General features: G+C 38.5%; 3 protein-coding genes across 3 annotated transcripts in view; 2 read left to right on the top strand and 1 right to left on the bottom strand.

The window, feature by feature from the left end:
- Positions 1–7,956, top strand: part of LOC106080374 (dual specificity protein phosphatase 10) — a 30,291-nt gene extending 22,335 nt beyond the window's left edge. The window contains exon 4 of the mRNA XM_013241739.2: positions 5,529–7,956. Coding sequence (XP_013097193.1) covers positions 5,529–6,319 — 791 coding nt within the window. The 3' untranslated portion in view covers positions 6,320–7,956. The remainder of the gene's footprint in view (positions 1–5,528) is intronic.
- Positions 7,957–12,508: 4,552 nt separating this feature from the next.
- On the top strand, positions 12,509–14,665 carry LOC106080360 (DNA primase large subunit). Its single transcript, XM_013241709.2, has 2 exons — positions 12,509–13,291; positions 13,362–14,665. The coding sequence occupies exons 1-2, from the start codon at positions 12,885–12,887 to the stop codon at positions 14,590–14,592; spliced, it is 1,638 nt and encodes a 545-aa protein (XP_013097163.2). The 5' UTR covers positions 12,509–12,884; the 3' UTR covers positions 14,593–14,665.
- A 2,836-nt stretch (positions 14,666–17,501) lies between these two features.
- LOC106096409 (probable ATP-dependent RNA helicase DDX43) lies at positions 17,502–20,179 on the bottom strand. Its single transcript, XM_013264153.2, has 6 exons — positions 18,933–20,179; positions 18,715–18,869; positions 18,424–18,659; positions 18,219–18,359; positions 18,046–18,146; positions 17,502–17,986 (listed from the first exon to the last, which is right to left on the bottom strand). The coding sequence occupies exons 1-6, from the start codon at positions 20,039–20,041 to the stop codon at positions 17,677–17,679; spliced, it is 2,052 nt and encodes a 683-aa protein (XP_013119607.1). The 5' UTR covers positions 20,042–20,179; the 3' UTR covers positions 17,502–17,676.
- Positions 20,180–21,774: the final 1,595 nt, after the last annotated feature.

Genomic DNA, 21,774 nt, shown 5'->3' with positions numbered 1-21,774 from the left:
TTATCGGCAGATCGGTCTATATGACAGCTTTATCTAAATATTGTCCGATCAGCACCATATTTAGGTCAGTTGATGGAAGGCCTTAGCATACTCACTTTTTCAAATTTCATCGAAATCGGGTAATAAATAAAGCTTTTATTGGCTTCAGACCCCTTCTAGGCAGTTTGGTCTATATGACAGCTATATCTAAATATAGTCCGATCTGTACCATATTTGGGTCCTGTGTTGGGAGGCCTAAAACTATTCACTGATTAAAATTTCAGCGAAATCGGATAAAAAATAAAGCTTTTATGGGCTCCAGACCCTTTATCGCGAGATGAAGCTGAACCAATTTTTGGGGCGGATTTCGGGAGGCTTAAAAAACTCACTGTTTCAAATTTCAGCGAAATCGGTCAAAAAATAAAGCTTTCATGGTCCTCAGACCGTTTATCGGCAGATCGGTCTATATGGCAGCTATATCTAAACATAGTCTGATCTGATCCGTATTTAGATCAGATGTCAGGAGGCTTAAAATAGCCAACTGTTTTAAATTTCAGCAAAATCGGATAATAAATAAAGCTTTTATGGGTTTCAGACCCTTTATCGGCAGATCGGACTATATGACAGCTATATCTAAATATAAACCGATCTAATTCAAATTTAGGTCAGATGTCGAGAAACTTAAAATAAACTACTGTTTCAAATTTCAGCGAAATCTGGTAATAAATAAAGTTGTAATGCTCTTCAGATCCTTTATCGGGAGATCGGTCTATATGGCAGCTATATCTATTGGGTTGCCCAAAAAGTAATTGCGGATTTTTCATATAGTCGGCGTTGACAAATTTTTTCACAGCTTGTGACTCTGTAATTGCATTCTTTCTTCTGTCAGTTATCAGCTGTTACTTTTTGCATGCTTTAGAAAAAAAGTGTAAAAAAAGTATATTTGATTAAAGTTCATTCTAAGTTTTATTAAAAATGCATTTACTTTCTTTTGAAAAATCCGCAATTACTTTTTGCGCAACCCAATAAATATGGTCCGATCTGAACCATATTTGGGTCAGTTGTCGGGAAACCTTAAAATAACCCACTGTTTCAAATTTCAGTGAAATCGGATAAAAAAATAAAGCATTTATGGGCATTAGACCCTTTATCGGCAGATAGGTCTATATAGCAGCTATATCCAAATATGGTCCAATTTGTTCCGTTCAAGAACTTAACCAGTGTGCATCAAAAAGACGTATCTGTGCCAAATATCAACTGAAAATCTCAATTTTTGAAGGCTTGTAGAGTGATTACAACAGATGGACGGATAGACGGACAGACACACGGACTTCGTTAAATCGTCTTGGAATTTTACGACGATCCGAAATATATATATATACTTTGTGTTGCAAACGGAATGACTTAATAAATATACCCCCCATCCTACGGAGGTGGTTATAAAAAGTTACATTGGCATAAATTTTCCATTGTAAGAAATGAGAATAAATATACCATTTTTTTCACACAAACATGTAAATGAGTGTGTAAACGTAACACTATCTCCGAACAATAATAAGGTTCTAAATGTATATAATTTATTATACCTACTTAGAACCTTGGTGTTCCAAGGTCGCAGTTGCAAGTTTATCCAATGTGTAAGGACTTTATTCAACATTCTGTATGGCGCCTTTCTTTGCCTATATTTCTTCCTGTTCATTAGCACACATATAAAAGTAAATTTTGGATTTGATTAATTTCTTTATAAATACCCATATTCATATTTTACCCATCATACCAAGAGATGGCTGAGCAAGATTTCAACATTCACAAGTTGAAGGTCGTTAATATAGAAGTAAAATATTTGAGCGCACACATAAATATTATTTTTGTTTACAGCCTTTTTTGCCTTCTGTTGCTGCTATTTTTACGTACATTCAACAAAAAACAAAAAAAAAAAAACAACAACAATAATAACAAAAACAGTATGAAATAAGCGCAATTTATTGTATTCCGTTTTTTTGTTGTTGTTTTATTTTGGCCATTCGGTTTGTTGGTTAATGTTGTGTGTGCGCCCTGGCTGGTTGGTTGTTTTGGGTTGTATGGATGGATGCATGAGTCATGCGTTCGAATGGCAATTTCTTGTCTCATCATCATCATCATCATCACCATCACCATCCTGTGACCAAGTCAGGCTATTTATAAAAATATATTTGAGAATAATGGCTTTTTCGTCACAATGACACCACCGCCGCCACCACCACCGTTATCACCACCACCACATGGCACATCTTCATCATTAACAACATCATACATATCTGGCACCTGCTTCTTTCTTCTGGTTTCCGAATTTGAATTCTTTATATGCATGCTAAGTTCTTTAGCATTGGCCTGACAGGGTGACTGTTTTTGTTTTGGGCCATCCAAGAGACAGACAGACACATGTACAACAAACAGTAGCGCAAGGAGAAAAAATGAAGCATATCTCTTCAAATCGACGACCGTCCGACCTCGTCGTAGTCGTCGTCGTCGTGGTCTTCGTCATCGCATATTGTTGGCTTTGCCGCTGTCCATTTGTCTGGCGGGGTCTATGTAATGTGTGTGTGTGCTGCAATGATTCATGGCAGTCTCAAGAAGCAAATGTTTGTTGCGCCGTTGTCCATAAATTCGTTCAATCGCTTGCGATTTTCTTTTTATATAGACTGTCTGCTGCTATGATCTTCCCTGATTATGTTGCGTGAACTTATAGTAGTTGGAATGTTATTGGCAAAGTTCATTTCGGAAAAATTCGGTAACTTTAATATCTCGAGGAGACGTAAAAGGGGGGTATGGTGTCAACCTATTGTTAAGCGGGTTTGAAGCAAAGAAAAGGCCTCAACGACTCTGTTGTGGTTGTGGCCTTCATAAAGGTTTTGAGCTGATAAGATTGCTGACAAATTGAATGAATGACAACATCCTTATCTACAACTACTACATACGTATTTGTTATTCTTTCCAATGGCTTTGAATAAAACATTTTCCTATTATTGAAGCAATTTAATTATAACAGACATACAAATCATACCCCTGTTCTATTCAGACGGACAATGGAGAATAGAACGCTGGCCATCATAATTAAATTCTATTCACTGAGATTGCATTTTGTTGTTGTTGTTGTAATCACATGTCTATATGTGGAGGTGGCGCTCCTTTAGGTGAGCAAGCTCGTTCCGGTCTCGACCGCCGCGGAAACATGATGGCCATTGGTTATTTAAAGGTGTCAATAACTCGCCTTGTTGTCATATCGAGCATCATAGGCATTCACTATTAATGCATGAGCTGATGCCGATTGTACTTCATTGAGACTCTACGCTGTGGAGGTGGCGTTCCTCGTCAAGCTCTAATAGGCGAGCAAGCTCGTTCTGGTCTATACAGCCGACCGCCGCCGCTAAGCTTCTCGTGACAGCATTGAACACCAAACAGATCGAACCTCAATGTTCCAGCCTGTGCGGTACTCACAGCTATCCCGGCACGGGATTGCATTTTGTGTTTTGCAGAAGTGTTTATCAAGGATATTAGTTATGGTGGATAAATCCCTGGGTTATGTTTTTTTTAAATCCCTTAAGTTTCACTGCATGAAATTTTGGTTTGTGGCAGCTCTTTGGCAGATAGATTTACCCTTTCTCTATCGTACGCTCTCTTACTTGCACTATTGAAATTGGATTTTTAACCTTAACGCAGGAACCTGGGAACAGACGCTGATGTTGTCCATTGGTTATTTAAAGGCGCCAATAACTCGCCTTGTCATAACGAGCATCATAGGCATTCAGTATTTATGCATGACCCGATGGCGCCCAGCCTCTCATTGAGAGTCTCCGCTCGATACCGCTGATGTTTTCGTTGCCATGATGCTCTAACTTGCACTACTGATATTGGATTTTTAACGCAGGATGTACATACAGACTGCAGATATATGGAGTTGTGACTTGACTTCAAACAATGAAACAGCCAATTTTCCAACGGTTCTTGCAGCTATAGTTTTGGCTATTGTTTTTGTTGTTGCTGTAGCAGTTTATTGTGTTCTATCTTTCGTCTGCTTGATTCTGTAGAGTGTCAAGACCCAGGAACTGTGCGACTAAGATGGGGTCCGTCCACAAAGATCTGGGTCTAAGTCGAGTGAGTCTGGCTGGGCAGTTAAACAGGTGACGTGTATCGTGCGGTCCCTTGTTACAATCGAGACATACATCTTGCACATCGCCATCAATCTTTGGCTCTGTGGGAGTTGAGGCGGCTGAATCTGCCGGAACGTAATTGAGCCAGAACTACTCTGGTTTGCCGGGGGAGGTCAAGGTCTCCAAGGACTACATACACCCGGTAGCCATTTACCGCATCTGCTACCATGTCTGCATGAATGTTGTCTAGACCTGCTTGATGATATGCTGCTTGATCTAGAGGTTCTCTCTTGTGGCGTCGAACCTCCCCTCTAGATCATGTATTGGATTGCCCAAAAAGTAATTGCGGATTTTTCATATAGTCGGCGTTGACAAATTTTTTCACAGCTTGTGACTCTGTAATTGCATTCTTTCTTCTGTCAGTTATCAGCTGTTACTTTTAGATTTACAATAGATCTACCTTAAGGCTTCTGGGCGATGGATATCTATCCACAAGATGATGATTTGGATGGTCTCTGTGATAGCACCCCAAAAAGGTATTGCTTAGACAGCATGTATTGTAGTTATGTCTTCGCACTGGTAGGATCTTTGTCTCCTGATGGAGTTGGTCCACATGAGAACTGAGGAGACAGCCACGAGGACCGTCCTATCACATGGCCTGGGCTGATTGAAGCCACAGTAAATGTGTGCGGTGATGGCATGCAAAGCTGTTATTGTGCTATGCAGTCTACAAAATCCATGTTGATGCTCGGCGAATGGAAATTCTCCTACGAGGCTCGGGAGGAGTAATGCCTAAAGCGTCTTTGCTACTGGTGAGAGAAGGGAGATCGGTCTGTACCACTCTCCCAAACTCGGGTCCTTTCCGGGCTTCAGTAGCGGGATCTGTCTGCCCATTTTCAAGACATCGGGAACTATAAAAGTGTTCAGAGACATGTTGAGGACAGTAGTAAAGTACTCAACTCCAGGTGAATCCAGATTCTTCAATATCAATGTAGAGATTCCGTCGGGGCCCAACGCCTTGGATGATTTGGCGCCACGGATGACATTCATAACTTCGCCCACGGTAAATTGTGATGGCTGTTTATCGGCTCGGAGACCACGGTTCTATACGGTGCGTACAACCGGCTGCCATGTGATTATGTTATGGAGTTTTGTTCTGTCAGCTGGGTTTGTAGTGAGGTTCTCTTTGGAGACTTAAACTATTTCTTCTATTTTCTTATCAAGATATTTAAGCTTAAATAACAAATATGAAAGAAAATTATCAAATTGCTTATAGATATAGTTGAGCTAAGACGGCTGCTATGGTGAAGATAATAAGGCTAAAACCTTTTAATGAGAATTGTTAAAATTGTTATTCCTTGCGTTTTTAGTTTTCCTAATTATACTAATTTGCCTTCTTTTTTTATTGTCTACTTGCAGAGGATGCCCGTAAAACAGGTTCCCGGGTTTTACTCCATTGCCATGCGGGTATATCTCGCAGTGCCACAATTGCCATTGCTTATGTTATGCGTTACAAGTCGCTGTCGCTGTTAGAGGCATACAAATTGGTTAAAGTGGCTCGACCCATCATTTCACCCAATCTTAATTTTATGGGCCAACTCTTGGAATTGGAACAAAGTTTACGTCTAAGTGGCGTTTTAAAGCCCATGTCTCCAGCCTGTGTTGGCACTTTATCACCCCCACCACCAACAACACCATCTAGTCAAAATGATGTATGCGAAAATAATGGCTTCTCTCCAGCGATTGCGGCGACGAGCATAACAAAGTGCGACGATGATAGTCAATGCATTGAAATGGACGAGTGTGACAGTGGTCACAGTAGTGGCGGCAGCAGTAATTGCTCATCCAGGTTAACATCACCACCCATAACGCCCGAGGATGAAACACCTTGCACCTCAGCATCTGCTGCCTGCTCATCGGCCACATCCACATCATCGTTGCTGTCACCGACATCGACAACCACATCGTTTCTATGCGCCACCCGCCCTGCACGATTCAAACGCAACTCACCGGCGAAATTGAGGCTTAACCTACAATCGACCTATGCACCCATACCTAAGTCTTTATCCTGCATGACAATTCACAGCGCCGGCATCAGTCCGATATGTAAGGAAGCACCTGTAACACCCTCGTGCGAAATGGTCAACATGAGCTTTAGTAGCAGCAACAATAACATCAGTAGTAACAGTAGTGACAATCATACTGATTGAAACGTTCACATGGTACACACACAGAACCTTGTACATACAAATGTAACTACTTAGTAGCAGCAGTTCCTGTTTTTTAGCAACAATCCAGAAATTAGAAATTACTGCAATGACATTTTGCTGAATTGAAAACCAAAACCAACAATGGATACAATTACAACACACCGCCGCCACCACAGACCCACTCGCTCACAACATATACACAAATAGATGGTACATCAATATATATATATATATATATGTATGTGTGAATGTGATAATGACAAACACAAACCTCCATGCGTATCAACATTTTAATTGAAGTGTTATCAACCAACATTCAGATTTGAATTCTGAGATATGTATTCTAAGCATAGAAGCACTTTGGCTATTACTTCCTTAACTTGAAATTGCTTTCGTTGTCAATTATTTATGTGTAGCCCATTCAGTGTACCCCCAAAACTGAGTTTAAAGGCATGGGGGGTTCCAAGTGAATAATAAATGCGGGCAGATCGCCGAAGCGAGCTAGATAAAGCTCCCATAGATAGGAAGGGAGAAGGAGGAGGGTTTCCAATCAATTATGTATCCGTTGCGTATGTCATTCTAATATATATAAATAGACAAAACTGTTTTAAGTTTTAAAAAACTGATTTAAAAGTGTAACTATGTCGTCGTACAATAACAAAACCAACAAAAATAAACAGCACATGTACCCACACACACACACACACCCAAACACACATAAAATTCATGATTTGTACATGCGATTTCATTAAAGATCAACACACACTCACATCACCCACATCAACACCAAACAGCCAGCCTACCACCCATTTTTGGCAAAATTTTAATATGAAAAATCTAACTAAACTAAAAAAAATGAAGCAAATTACAATTTTAGGACTTGAAGTAGCTTATCCATAGGCAAAACCACTAAACAAAACAGAGGACATGAAATCGTTTTATTAATTATAATTGTTAGTTTATAGTTATGACTAATTTATCTGACCCTACCTACCCATCCCTTTCCTGAAACCCTAAACCTGAGAAGTATTTACATCTATGCATGGATATGTGTACAAAAGAGCATTTTCATCATCTTGACAATTGTGGTTACAAAGCCAACTGGGTGATCAATTGATTATCAGCACATATCTACTGTGTAGAGGTATATATTTATTATAAGGTTAAAACTCTGTATGTAAATAGAACTACGTGTGGATAAAATATATATTTATGAATATAAATAAATATACTTCATACTTTTGCGAAACAAAAGCGCAACCAACAAACAAACAAACAAATACAACAACACATATTCGAGCAGCAGCGATATTTGTGAAACAATTTATATACTAGAATCTAGATATTTTAATTGAAATATAAAGAAATTTAAAAAGTTAGTCCTTAAGTCATTATTTACAATATGATTATTGGCGCATAAAATAAATACATAGACATTGCATTCATATACATACTACATCAACTATATTATACACAAGAATGTTACCTTTGTATGTATGTATACATGTATGTACTCTATGTATTTGAGAATGAATATAAGAAAAGAATAACAAGAAATTGACTTAAAATATAAACAAAAAAATATATAATACACCAAAATATATTGTTTCTTTTCTATACCCTCCACCATAGGTTGGGGCCATACTATTTTCGTCATTCTGTTTGTAACACCTCGAAATATCAATTTTCGACCCTACAAAGTATATATTGGGTTGCCCAAAAAGTAATTGCGGATTTTTTAAAAGAAAGTAAATGCATTTTTAATAAAACTTAGAATGAACTTTAATCAAATATACTTTTTTTACACTTATTTCTAAAGCAAGCTAAAGGTAACAGCTGATAACTGACAGAAGAAAGAATGCAATTACAGAGTCACAAGCTGTGAAAAAATTTGTCAACGCCAACTATATGAAAAATCCGCAATTACTTTTTGGGCAACCCAATATATTTCGGATCGTCGTAAGATTCCAAGATGATTTAACGATGTCTGTCCGTCCGTCTGTTGTAATCACTCTACAGCCTTCAAAAATTGAGATATTGAGCTGAAATTTGGCACAAATACGTGTTTTTAATGCACGCTGGTTAAGTTCTTGAACGGGCCAAATCGGACCATATTTGGACATAGCTGCTATATAGACGGATTTTCCGATAAAGGGTTTAATGGTCATAAATGCTTTATTTTTCATCCGATTTCGAAACAGTGAGTAGTTTTAGGCCTCCCCACATCTGACCCAAATATGGTCCACATTGGACTATATTTATATATAGCTGTCATATATACCGATCTGTCGATAAAGGGTCTGAAGCCCATATAGAAGCTTTATTTATTACCCGATTTCGCTGAAATTTGAAACAGAGGGTTATATTAAGCCTCCTGGTATCCGAACTAAATATGGACCTAATCGGACTATATTTAGGTATAGCTGCCATATAGACCGGTCTTCCGATTAAGTGTCTGAAGCCCATAAAAGCTTTGTTTTTTTAGCCGATTTGGCTGAAATTTGAAACATTGAGTAGTTTTACGCCTACTAACTTAGGACCCAAATATGGTTCAGATCGGACTATATTTAAATATAGCTGCCATATAGACCGATCTCCCGATTAAGGGTCTGAAGCCTATAGAAGCTTTATTTTTTAACCGATTTCGCTGAAATTTGAAACAGAGGGTTATCTTGAGCCTCCTTAAATCCGACCTAAATATGAAACTAATCGGACTATATTTAGGTATAGCTGCCAAATAGACCGATCTCCAGATAAAGGGTCTAAAGCCTATAGAAGCTTTATTTTTTGACCGATTTCGCTGAAATTTGAAACATTGAGTGGTTTTACCCCTCCTAACTTAGGACCCAAATATGGTTCAGATCGGACTATATTTAGATATAGCTGCCATATAGACCGGTCTTCCGATAAGTGTCTGAAGCTCATAAAAGCTTTATTTTTTAACCGATTTTGCTGAAATTTGAAACAGTAAGAAGTTTTACGCCTCCTAACATAGGAACCAAATATGCTTCAGATCGGACTATAATTAGATATAGCTGTCATATAGACCGATTTGTCGATAAAGGGTCTAAAGCCCATAAAAGCTTTTTTTTTAACCGATTTCGCTGAAATTTGAAACAGAGTGTTATCTTGAGCCTCCTTATATCCGACCTAAATATGAAACTAATCAGACTATATTTAGGTATAGCTGGCATATAGACTGATCTCCAGATAAAGGGTCTAAAGCCCATAAAAGCTTTATTTTTTAACCAATTTTGCTGAAATTGTAAACATTGAGTAGTTTTACGCCTCCTAACATAGGACCCAAGTGTGGTTCAGATCGGACTATATTTAGATATAGCTGCCATATAGACCGGTCTTCCAATTAAGTGTCTGAAGCCCATAAAAGCTTTGTTTTTTAACCGATTTCGTTGAAATTTGAAATAGTAAGAAGTTTTACGCTTCCTAACATATGACCCAAATATGCTTCAGATCGGATTATATTTAGATATAGCTGTCATATAGACCGATTTGTCGATAAAGGGTCCGAAGCCCTTAAAAGCTTTATTTATTACCCGATTTTGTTGAAATTTGAAATACAAAATTCAACAGTGACTTATATTTATTAGCCCACTCAATATCCGTGTCGAATTTGGGTGCATAAGTTTTCCAATTTTCACCGAATTGTGCCGAAAGGGGGTTTTCATATATACCCGAGGTGGTGGGTATCCAAAGTTCGGCCCGGCCGAACTTAATGCCTTTTTAGTTGTTTTTTTTTACTAGCTAATCCGGGCCCGCTCCGCTGTGCCTTCTTTTTTTTTATTTGGAACAAAATTATCCCTTGAATATTTATTTTCGACAATTGAAAAGCTTTTAGTGAATATCATGCTACGAAAATAGTACATGCATATCGCTTGCAAAATCGCAAATTTTTCCCATAAATATTCCGCTAAGAAACAGAGACAAACTTCTCACATTTCAATGATTGCAGTCCAATTCAAGTTTAAGCTCAATGATAAGGGGCCTCCTTTTTATAGCCGAGTCCGAACGGCGTGCCGCAGTGCGACACCTCTTTGGAGAGAAGTTTTACATGGCATAGTACCTCACAAATGATGCCAGCATTAGGAGGGGAAAACCACCGCTGAAAATTTTTTCTGATGGTCTCGCCAGGATTTGAACCCAGGCGTTCAGCGTCATAAGCGGACATGCTAACCTCTGCGCTACGGTGGCCTCATGCATATCGCTTGACTAATAGTATAACCATGTAAGTGTCTATCTGAATGAAATTTGATCTTTATTGGACTACGAATTTTACTCGAAGGGTTTAATGTAATTTAAGTTTAGATGTTAGAAGTATACCATTCTTGGAAAACTTTATTTCAGCCCAATATTCTCATGATGTCCAATTTAGGGGTGCTTTCGGGGGTGAGGTGGTCCCCCAACACTTGGCCCAGAATAAAATATCAGCATCGTGCTCTTCCCTCAAATACCATTTATTTAAAACCCAAATTGCCATTGGTTTCAGGAGATTTTATAGGATGAGGCATCCCCCAAACACTTGACCCCAAAATTGGTTATAAAATTTGTTTTCTTATCTAAAATATCTTTCATTTAAACCACATATTAGCATCGTCGGTAAATTTTAACACTTTGGGGTTGTTTTGGGGAAGGGGCGGTGCCCCAAAAATATGGTCCCACATTGTCCCAAATACCTTTATCTGAGCCCCATATTGCGATGGTCAGTAAATAATTGTTGTTTGTGTGTTATTTTGGGAAAGGGGTAGATCCCCAGAAAATTGGTCCCGATAGCGGGTATCAATATCGTGGTCTACTCCCCAATACTTTTCATTTGAGCCATATTGATATGGTCGCAAATTTGTCCTCTTTGGGGCATGTTTTTGAGGAGGGGCGGCCTCCCAAACACTTGGTCCCACATTTGGATGTCAGATTCGTATTCTACACTCAAATAGCTTTTATTTAAGTCCCGAATTGCCCTGGTCAGTATGTACTGTTTAGGGGGTTTTTTGGGGAAGGGGTGGACCCCCAGAAACTTGGTCTCACATTTGGATATCAGATTCGTATTCTACTCGCAAATACCTTTCTTTTGAGTCCCATATTGCCATGGTCGATACATATGCCCGATTTAGGGATGTTTTGGTGGTTGGGATAGTCCCCCAAACAATCGATCCGGCAATTGGGTACCAGATACATTTTCTAATCTTAAATACCTTTCATTTGAGACCCATTTTGTCGTGATTTGTCTATATATATATTTGGTAGGTGTTAGGGTGGAACGGCCCCCCCCTCCTAGATACCGCATCCGAAATTTGGATACCGACAAATTTCGCTTAAATCACATCACCCATCTCCGAGATCTGGCGTTTCTGTACGTACGTAAAAAAATTTATTTTTTACGTACAGGAATAAAAAAAGTCTTTCGGCGACAAATAAGGACTAAACGGCGTATGACCCATGAAATTGATGTTTTGAGTGCCGGTCCAAAGGATCCTGGGGACGCGCCCGGTAGATCTCAGCTGAGCTCCTCGTGATGACAATGAAATCCACAAATGGGAGGTCACAGTTCTAACCCGTGTGCTACCCGTAGTCATCCCATGCCGGACCAATAAAATTTAATATTAGAGAAATATGCATACGAAATCGAAGTTCTGTGAAAAATGCACTTTGTAGGACGCCCTTCCGATTTCGCTGAAATCAGTGTGTGGCGTGGATTAACCGAGGAACATGAGTCCGAAGTCAATTTTTGCGGCAAAGGATGATGCATTTGAAAAAATGTAAATGTTTTCATTTCTAATCTACTCTACATTAGTATTCTACTTGTCAATCGCTTTGATTTGATACTAGTCGGAGAACTGCATAAGACCCAATATTTTGCACTCAATAGACACTTATGAAAAACACTAAATAGACACTAATGTTTTTTTCGCATGACACCACAAAAATAAGTTACATATAACTTAAAAATAACGTTAGTTAGTATATCCATCTATGACGCCGAACGCCTGGGTTCGAATCCTGGTGAGTCCATCGGAAAAAAATTCCCAACGGTGGTTTTCCCCTCCTACTGCTGGTAACGTTTTTGAGGTGTGATGCCACATAAAAACTTTTCCCCAAAGAGATGTCGCTTTGCAACATGCCGTTCGGATTCGGCTATAAAAAGGAGGCCCATTATCATTGAGTTTAAACTTGAATCGGGCTGCACTCATTGATATGCAAGAAGTTTGCCCCTAAACAAACGTCGCATTAAGGAAATGAGGTAAAACTGATCTCAAATAAATCAATAAGATAATGGATCTTCTTTTTGATCATAGCTTGTCTACCAGTTGTAAAAAATTTTATTGGTGGCTTTACAAATATAGCCAAATATACGTGTTTCCCTGCGTATCTGTGTAAATGTTGGTTATGTTAATGATAACGTTACGGTACGTTATTCGATTAAATACATGTTACTTCCGTCAGCTGATATTGTTTTAACAGCATGGCAATATTTTCATATTTTTCCCGCCAGTAAACAAACGCAATCAGTTTTTTTTTTGTTTTGGTTGCTATTTGTGTTTAGCCAGAAAATATGGATTTCAGAAGAAAATCGAAAGCTCGCCTAGAACGCCGTCCTGAGTATGAGAATTTGGAACAGAATTATAAGCACAATGTTTTATTGTATCGCATGCCGCCAACGGAAGACATAAAAATACAGGAGTTTGAAGATTTGGCACTGGAACGCTTGAAAGTACTACGGATCATGGAACAAGCTCAAACAAAGGGATTACGCTTTCTTTCGGATGACTGGAAGGAATATGTTCATGACGAGCTCTCCAGGGAAGGACTGAAGGGTTATTTGCGTCTCTGCACCAATGGTGGTAATACCGCAACAAACAACATTAGCAAGCATGAATTTGAATTGCAGGCCCGTCGTCGAGATTACATATCCCATTTTATATTGCGTCTGGCTTACTGTCGCACTCAAGAACTAAAGAGGTAGGTGAGGATACACTAGTCAAGCCATGCTACCACTTTCAACATTTTTTTTTTTTTTCGTTTTCCGAAGTTGGTTTATAGCGCGAGAAATGGAGCTTTTCAAATACAAATTCTCTGCCATGACACCGGCTGAAATAAAACATTTCCTGGAATTGCATGATTTAAACTATGTGCCCCTTACTTCTGAACAAAAAAATGTTGTTAAGGATGGCCTTATCGAGAGTACTGTGGGGCAGAGTGTAGCAAAAATCGAAATGCTGGATTTTTACAAGGTGCCGTTTACTCAAGTTTTAGACTTGGTTAGATCTCGCCGGTGTTATATAAAACATGGACAGGCCTATGTGAATACCCATGACTTTATATCAATTGTTGGCGCCAAGCAAATGGAGGAAATCGAGCATGGCCTAAAATCGGCACAACGTTTGATACGTGAAGTGGAAACGGACGAACGGCTATTTGCACTGCTGAAATCCTTGCATACTTCGTACACTGGTAAGGATTACACTGTAGGCAAAGATGTCAAAGTGCCAATTGAGTCCATTGACCAATTATCAAAGAAATCATTTCCTCTGTGCATGCGTATTTGTCATGAGCATCTACGTACCGCTCATCATATGAAATATGATGGTCGTATGCAATACGGCCTATTCCTCAAAGGCATTGGCGTCACCTTAGAAGATGCCATACGGTTTTGGCGAGAAGAATTTACCAAAAAAATGGATCCAGAGAAGTTCGCTAAAAGCTATCAATACAACATTGAACATAATTATGGCAAAAAGGGTTCCTTAAAAGACTATGCCCCATTTTCGTGTGGAAAAATAATACAAGAAAATGTAGTTCAGGGTAGTGCAAATGGCTGCCCTTATAAATACTATGATCAGTCGACATTAAAACAAAAACTTGCAGCTGCTGGCTTAGGAACGGCTCATATACAGGAAGTTGCTGGATTGGCTGCTAAGCATCATTACCAACTGGCTTGTGCCAAATATTTCCAAATAACGCACGAAACTTCTCAGGAGGTTGCTATCAATCATCCAAATCATTATTACATACAAAGTCAAGAGCTTATGGGTAATCGGGTAGAGAAGAAACCTTCAACGGCATCACAACGAAAACCAATGAAGAGCATTCAAGCCACTCAAGACAATTCGATGTATATGAATGCAGACGATGACGATGAGTTGTGGAATATAGCTGAAGCTACACAAAAGTCATTAGATGCCACGCAGACGGAAGCAGCTTCCAAAAAAGATATAGCTTGGGAAGATGATGACCTTGATCTGACGGCCATTGAGTGTTAGTATTTATGTATATAGTTTGTAATTGTTCTTAAAACGGGTTTGCTAGACCAAACGTTGATATATAAAAGTTTTACTCTTGTACAAAATGAGTTTAAATGAAAATTAAAGGGTTTGTAAGTTGCAGCCATGTACAGTAAATTAACCATGAATGAAATATCCACACAAATTATAAACCAAAGAGTGGACTAACGGACGGATCCTGCAGCCCTGTTTCTCACAAAAAAGTACCTAACTTATGGGTCGGGGAAAGCATCAGGAGCTACTTATGGGGACCCTGACTGGCTATTACAATGCCAAGAAGTTGACTTAGCGCCATACACAAGGAGGTGGACTTTTGCAGAGTTTGTAGGAATGAGAAGGAGTTAGAGGCCGTCGAACACCTTTTGTGCCACTGCCTCTACAATTACGGGGTGAACCTGTGTCTATGGGTGAACCTGTGTCCGTGTCTGGATTCTCACGTCATTCTTAGCTAGTGCGGAGAACTGAATGAAATAACTGGAGGATTCTATATCCGATACTTTACAAAAACGGGCATGATTTTGGCAAAGCAAAAACCACGTTTTGCGCAGTGAATGCGAATTCCCCTCACAGAATTATGATTAGATGTTGTAGATCTCCAGACATCTCTATTGCATCAACTGGTATGGTAAATAGCGTCTCTTAGCAAGTTGTCTTTTCATTTCAAACGGACCATATTCCTATAAAGCTGACCATTTGGCATATCATGCGGTATGCCAACGACACCACTTAGTAGATAACCAAATTAAATACATCACAAGTGTCGCCAGCACTAGGAGGGTAAACCACTGATGTAATATTTTTCCAATGTTGACGCCGGGATTTTAACCCAGGTTCTGTGCCAGAGACGAACATGAAGAAATTGAACTCCCCCCGGCGAACCACCGTAGTTTCTGCCTCAATTACGATCCGGCAGATGCAGTCGCCTCATGTATGTATGGATGTATTTCGCAATTATGACCCGGGATCACACGACACACATCAACTGTTTAACTGCCCAGCCAGGCCAACTCGTCTCATACCCAGATCCCTCTGAACGCTCCCCAACTTAGTTGCAGGACTCCTAGATTTGAATATTTACCAGAAACCAGCAGGCTAGTGGGTGAAATGCAACACACTCTTACGACAACAACTACCCATGGCAGCCGGTTGTACATACCGGATTGACACGATGGAGTCCTTCATCGACAAGGGCTACCGCTTCAGTGTTCAAGACATTGCTACAGCAACAACCATAGGATGGTATAAAAGGAGTTAACATCATCACACTATATGCTAGGGCAGGCATGGGTACAAAAAATACGCGACCTATAATACTCCGCCTCATACCCACTAATCAGGAGTACTTATATTCATACTTCTACGATGTTAGTGGTCTAACATAGCAATGATCAATCACAACCCTTTTCAGGTGCATAAGGTTAGGATTTCGGAGCCTTAAAACCAGGTACATCCACCTTGCCGAACAACTGCATCGTAGTACATTGGCCATCCTCCACCTCTTTGCATTAGCCCAGGGGCCGAATTACCACAAAAGTGATCGTATTTAATGGACGTTATACCACTTTTGCACACATTTTAATGTAACCTTTTTTTAAATCATTATCGATTTAAACATTTGCGCTCTTAAATAATAAAAATTCTGGGACCGAATTACGGCGTTCACTTTCGTACCGAATGAAATTTAATCTTGGATTTAATTGATGTTATGCCACTTGTATGTATATACATTTTTATGCCAACGTTTTTATAAACAATGATCGATTTAAGCAATCACGTTCCTTGATTTCAAAAAATCCGGTTCAATTAAGATAAATAATTCACCATAGAGAGATTTCGAACGATTTTACTCGTTCGCGTATGCGGTAATTCGACCCGTTTCAATAAAGAAATACATTATTCACAATAGACATATTTCGAATGTTGTTACTCGCTCACGTATGATGTAATTCGGCCCCTGCTTTAATATATAATTCACAATAGAGAGATTTCGAACGATTTTACTCGTTTGCGTATGCGGTAATTCGGCCTCTGTTTCAATAAAGGAATAAATAATTCACAATAGACATATTTCTAACGTTTTTACTCGCTTACGTATGATGTAATTCGGCCCCTGCTTTAATAAAGGAATATATAATTCACAATAGAGATTTCGAACGATTTTACTCGTTCGCGTATGCGGTAATTCGGCCCATGTTTCAATAAAGGAATACATAATTCACAATAGAGAGATTTCGAACAATTTTACTCGTTCGCGTATGCGGTAATTCGACCCCTGTTTCAATAAAGGAATACATAATTCACAATAGACATATTTCGAACGTTTTTACTCGCTCACGTATGATGTAATTCGGCCATTGCTTTAATAAAGGAATATATAATTCACAATAGAGATTTCGAACGATTTTACTCGTTCGCGTATGCGGTAATTCGGCCCCTATTTCAATAAAGGAATACATAATTCACAATAGAGAGATTTCTAACGGCTTTACTTGTTCACGTATGCGGTAATTCGGCCCCAGGACGATTACGCTTTAATACAATTTTAAATGAAAAAAAATCACATAGCAACATGCATATATTTTACGAAGCTAAATGTACATCATACATGATACCACTGATGTGACAATAATTGCTAAGTTAACAAAAATAAAAAATTGATGAGATTAGCTATTTTTGAGTAAAATTTAATTCCTGATTTATTTTTAAGAAAACTTGTGAATTGTTAGTTTTATAGCGTTGTAGTCATATATGGTCTAGCGACTTGACAAATAAATAAAATGACTAATTATAAAAAGTATTAAAATGATATTTGTTAAATGCATGTATTTTGGCCAAACATGTTCTTTAACTTTTAACACCACCTAAAAGGGAAATTAAGCAATTGCGTCTTCTTGATTAATGAATATGGAATTACTTTTATTTTAAGCAACTAAAACATATTCGAATTCAGTATAAAATAAAATTTTAGGTCAATTGCAATTCTTCAACTCAAATGAATGATGATTTAGACTATAATATAAATGAGAAAAAAAAACATAGTACATTTAATACTATCTATAGTTGTTAGTAACGATCACGACGACCTCCACCACGGTTTCCATAGTTATCGCCTCTCCCTCTCATTCGATTAAACTTTTGTGTTTCATCAGCTCGGCGCTCTTTGGCTTTGGCAAAACGTTCAGCCATGGTGCGAAGTTCAGATGGTATCTTCTGGCCGGCCTCCTCAAGTATGGCAATTAGTTCCGGAGCCATGGCCCAATCACTACGTGTTATATAACTTATTGAAGTGCCCGTGCGTCCAGCGCGTCCTGTGCGACCGACTCGATGTACATATTCTTCGATATTTCGCGGGAAATCAAAATTAATGACATGGCTAAATCAAAAAAGAGAGGAAATGTAATAGACGTTCATGAAACTTTAACACTACCTTACGTTATGTCTTCGATATCCAGACCACGCGATGCAATGTCGGTGGCTATAAGAATTTTCACCTCGCCCGAGGAAATGTCTGCTATGGCCTGTTCTCGATCAGACTTTGAGAAATGAAAAAAAAGAATTGATGGATGACTTATTTATTTGTATATCCAAATTCAAATTTGTCATACCTGATCACGAGATCCATGAATACATTGGCAGCGAAAACCATCTAATGTTAGGTCACTTGACAAATCATCCGCGCGAACTTTTTTGCCACAGAATATAATAACCTTTTCGTCATATTCCATTTTCTTGACAAAACTTTTAAGCTTTAATAGAAATAAAAGAATATTTAGAAAGTTAGCCAAATGTTGCTGTTACAAATCTTTGTACCAAATAGAACTTGTCATCCTCTTCAACTATTTCTATTTTTTGCCTAACTGTATGGGTGGCAGCCAAATCCAAGGAACCCACACACACTTGTATGGGATTGTTCATGTAACTCTCGGCCAAACGACGCACTCCTGGTGGCCAGGTGGCACTAGTCATAACTGTTTGCCTGTCAGGACGTATATCTAGCAAGATTTTTCGTATCTGGGGTTCAAAACCCATATCCAACATACGATCAGCTGGAAAATGTTTTTTAAATTTGAATTCTTTCTTTTGAGGCTAGCAACGACTTACCTTCATCCAAAACTAAATACGTTATTGTGGCAACGTCTATGACCTTGGCCTGTATGAGATCATTCAAACGACCAGGAGTACAAATAATAATTTCGACTCCTCCTTCAACGCTACCGATTTGCTCGCGGCGACTGCCACCTCCGTAAACGCAAACTCTATAGGATTTTGTAAAAAATTATAGGTAAACATTATCTTCTCTCAGGTAAATAAGTACTTACGCTCTCATGTTCCTAAAGGAATATTTATTGACCTCCTTCTCGATTTGCAAAGCCAGTTCGCGTGTTGGTGCCATCACAAGTACATTCGGGCCACCTCTTTGCGAGCGAGGTATACTTTGGTATTCGGTGTGTATCATAGCTGGCAGTAAAAATGCTAAAGTTTTGCCGGTGCCAGTTTGGGCTATACCAATGAGATCTTCGCCTTTCAAAAGAATTGGCCACGCTTGCGCTTGTATGGGTGAAGGCTTTTGAAAATCTTGTCTTTGTATTTCGGCCATTAAATCGGGATAATGACTAAAACAATGATCAAATTTTGTAATGGGGTTTGGAATGTCGTCGTTATCTCCTTGGGCAAAAACACGGCTTACTGTTGTGTTGTTGTTCTGTAAGCGAATTCTTGCCACATCCTCAGGCGACATGTTTGCTATCTCAGGAGCCTCTCGATAGAAGTTTTTCGTCAATGGTGGACACTTTTCCCATCTCTTCTTTCGCTCAATTTCAGCCTTCTTATTTAACATGTCCCAGTCGATGACGGCGCCATTATTCACTCCAGAATCGCTGTCGTAGGTGTCATCTTTGACTGGGCGAGAGTAGTTGCTACTACTGCCGTAATCGTTATCCTTCCTAGAGCCGTTGTAGTAGTCATTGTTTCTTCTAGAGCTACCGTAATCACTATTTTTCCGGGAATTGCCGTAATCATTTCTTCTGGAACTATCGAATTCACTATTTCTTTTGGAGTAACTGTCACGATCACGATCTCTATCACCACTACGGCCATCAGAATCAGACATTTTGCTCTTTATCTGATCTAAGGCGTCCATGACATCTGCATTTTTGTTGCCCGAAACAGACACCGTTCCATTTCGTTTATCAAGCTCCACGCGAACATTGTAGTCCGACTCGAGTTTTTGTATGTTACTACCACCACGACCAATAATCCGGCCTACAAATCTGTCTGGTAAATCGATCGTGTCTTGAAACTCATACCTGCGCGAAGAAGACGACGATTGTTGTTTTCGTCCAGAATTTCCTTCTCTAGAATTCGAGCTGCTGTAATGTTGTGTTGTAGAGCTACTTGGATGGTCGTTGTCATCTTCCCAGTCGGACATTGTAATTTCAGCTATTTCGTGGAAACCTCACCTTCAGGACGTTAACATTAATAAAATACTTTCAACGCAGCAATTTCACCAATCGAACGGTAAAATATAAATGTTGTAAATCACACTAAAAAAAAATAAGTAGTATTAAAGAGTTGCCTAGTTTTTAAAACATTTTTATTGGTGCTATTTAACAGGTGTCGCTTAGATATGATACCGTAAACACATGTAGATTAATTATTCACATTCAAAGATATAGCATATGCAGCATGCACTTATAAGGTGAGGTCATGCGAACAGCTGAGTAAAATTTTTCTATTTTTGTTTTAATTTTGTGGTAAATCTAAATGTCAAAGGCTTGATAACACAACTGTGATTTTTTTATAAAATCTTAAAAAGATGTTCATTTTAATCCGATATTCTATACATAAGCAACAAAACAGTATTATAATGATGAAAATACAAATATAAAACCTATTTGAAGAAGATAAGATGTGAAACAATGTTTATTTTATAAACCACATTGACATTTCAATTTACGGCATTTGCTTCTGAAGTTGGTTTCGTTGGGGGTAGATTTTTGTTGTTTTGCTAATGACAAAACTTCTTAATTGTACCATATAGCAAGTTAAACTTAACAATTTACACCAAGATTCACTAATAGAAGGTTAGGTCACATGAAAAAACACAAAGTGGATAGGCCCCATGAACATCAAATCTGCCGATTGTCATTATATAGGAGAAAACGTAAACTCGTTGTTTGCGAATGTAAAAAGAGAAAAAGTTGACATCCTCAATGCCAAGTACTACCAAAAATTAAAAAAGTTGTTTATCGGCTAATCGCTTAGCTTAACCTTATTCAGTGAATTCTGAATTTATACGATATATTGTCAGGATTCACTACTAGAAGGTTAGGTCACTTGCGAAAACAAAGTGGATAGGCCCCATGAACAACATTAAGGATGTCAAATCTATGACATAACTACCAGGTAGAGTACCGTAAACACCTGAGTAAAATTTTTTCTCGCGAAGTGCACTGTCTTTCAACGAGTTTTGGTTCTGTGTGTGTATTATAGTTAAGAACTTAATATACAAAAACAATGAAAAATGGCGCGAACTAGTAACATACACAAAATCAGAGTTGCGCTAATCACCGATTTTGGCAGATAGTGAACTCAATATTTTGTTGTTGGTCAACTGTCAATACCTGTAAATGAATATATCTTGGTCAAATCTGACGATTGAAATGCCAAATACTGCCCATGGCGAAACAATTAAAGGTAGACTCATTTGTAGAACAACCACAAATCATATGGTGCAATCTGCCATCTTTTCATTAAGCCCATTGACGTTTTGTCAACACATTAAGCCTAGTACTGACTTCGATTTTACGCTAGAGCTAGCAAACTGTCGATAGTTGCAACGTTCGATATTTTTAATAATAAATAACCATACTATCGATAATTTTCTTATGGCCTAAATATCAAAAAATCGGGAGATCGATTTATTTAGACCCAATATCAATCCACAGACCGAATAACACCAAGTTAAATAAAGTCAGTTGGAAGACATGGGAAAAATATTTTAAAAAATTTTAGCCCAATTGCATGAAAATTGCGCACTCTATAGGCGCAATGTATCTTATAGGATACATTCGGTGTCGGATGTCATATTTTTGTAAAAATTTTACTTTGCTGATGGTATCGATATGGAAAATATTAATGAAAACATCAATATTCAGACAA

Source organism: Stomoxys calcitrans, chromosome 2 (genome assembly GCF_963082655.1).
Source record: "Stomoxys calcitrans chromosome 2, idStoCalc2.1, whole genome shotgun sequence".
In the NCBI taxonomy this organism is placed as follows: domain Eukaryota; kingdom Metazoa; phylum Arthropoda; class Insecta; order Diptera; family Muscidae; genus Stomoxys; species Stomoxys calcitrans.
This window is presented reverse-complemented; position numbering and strand designations above follow the sequence as displayed.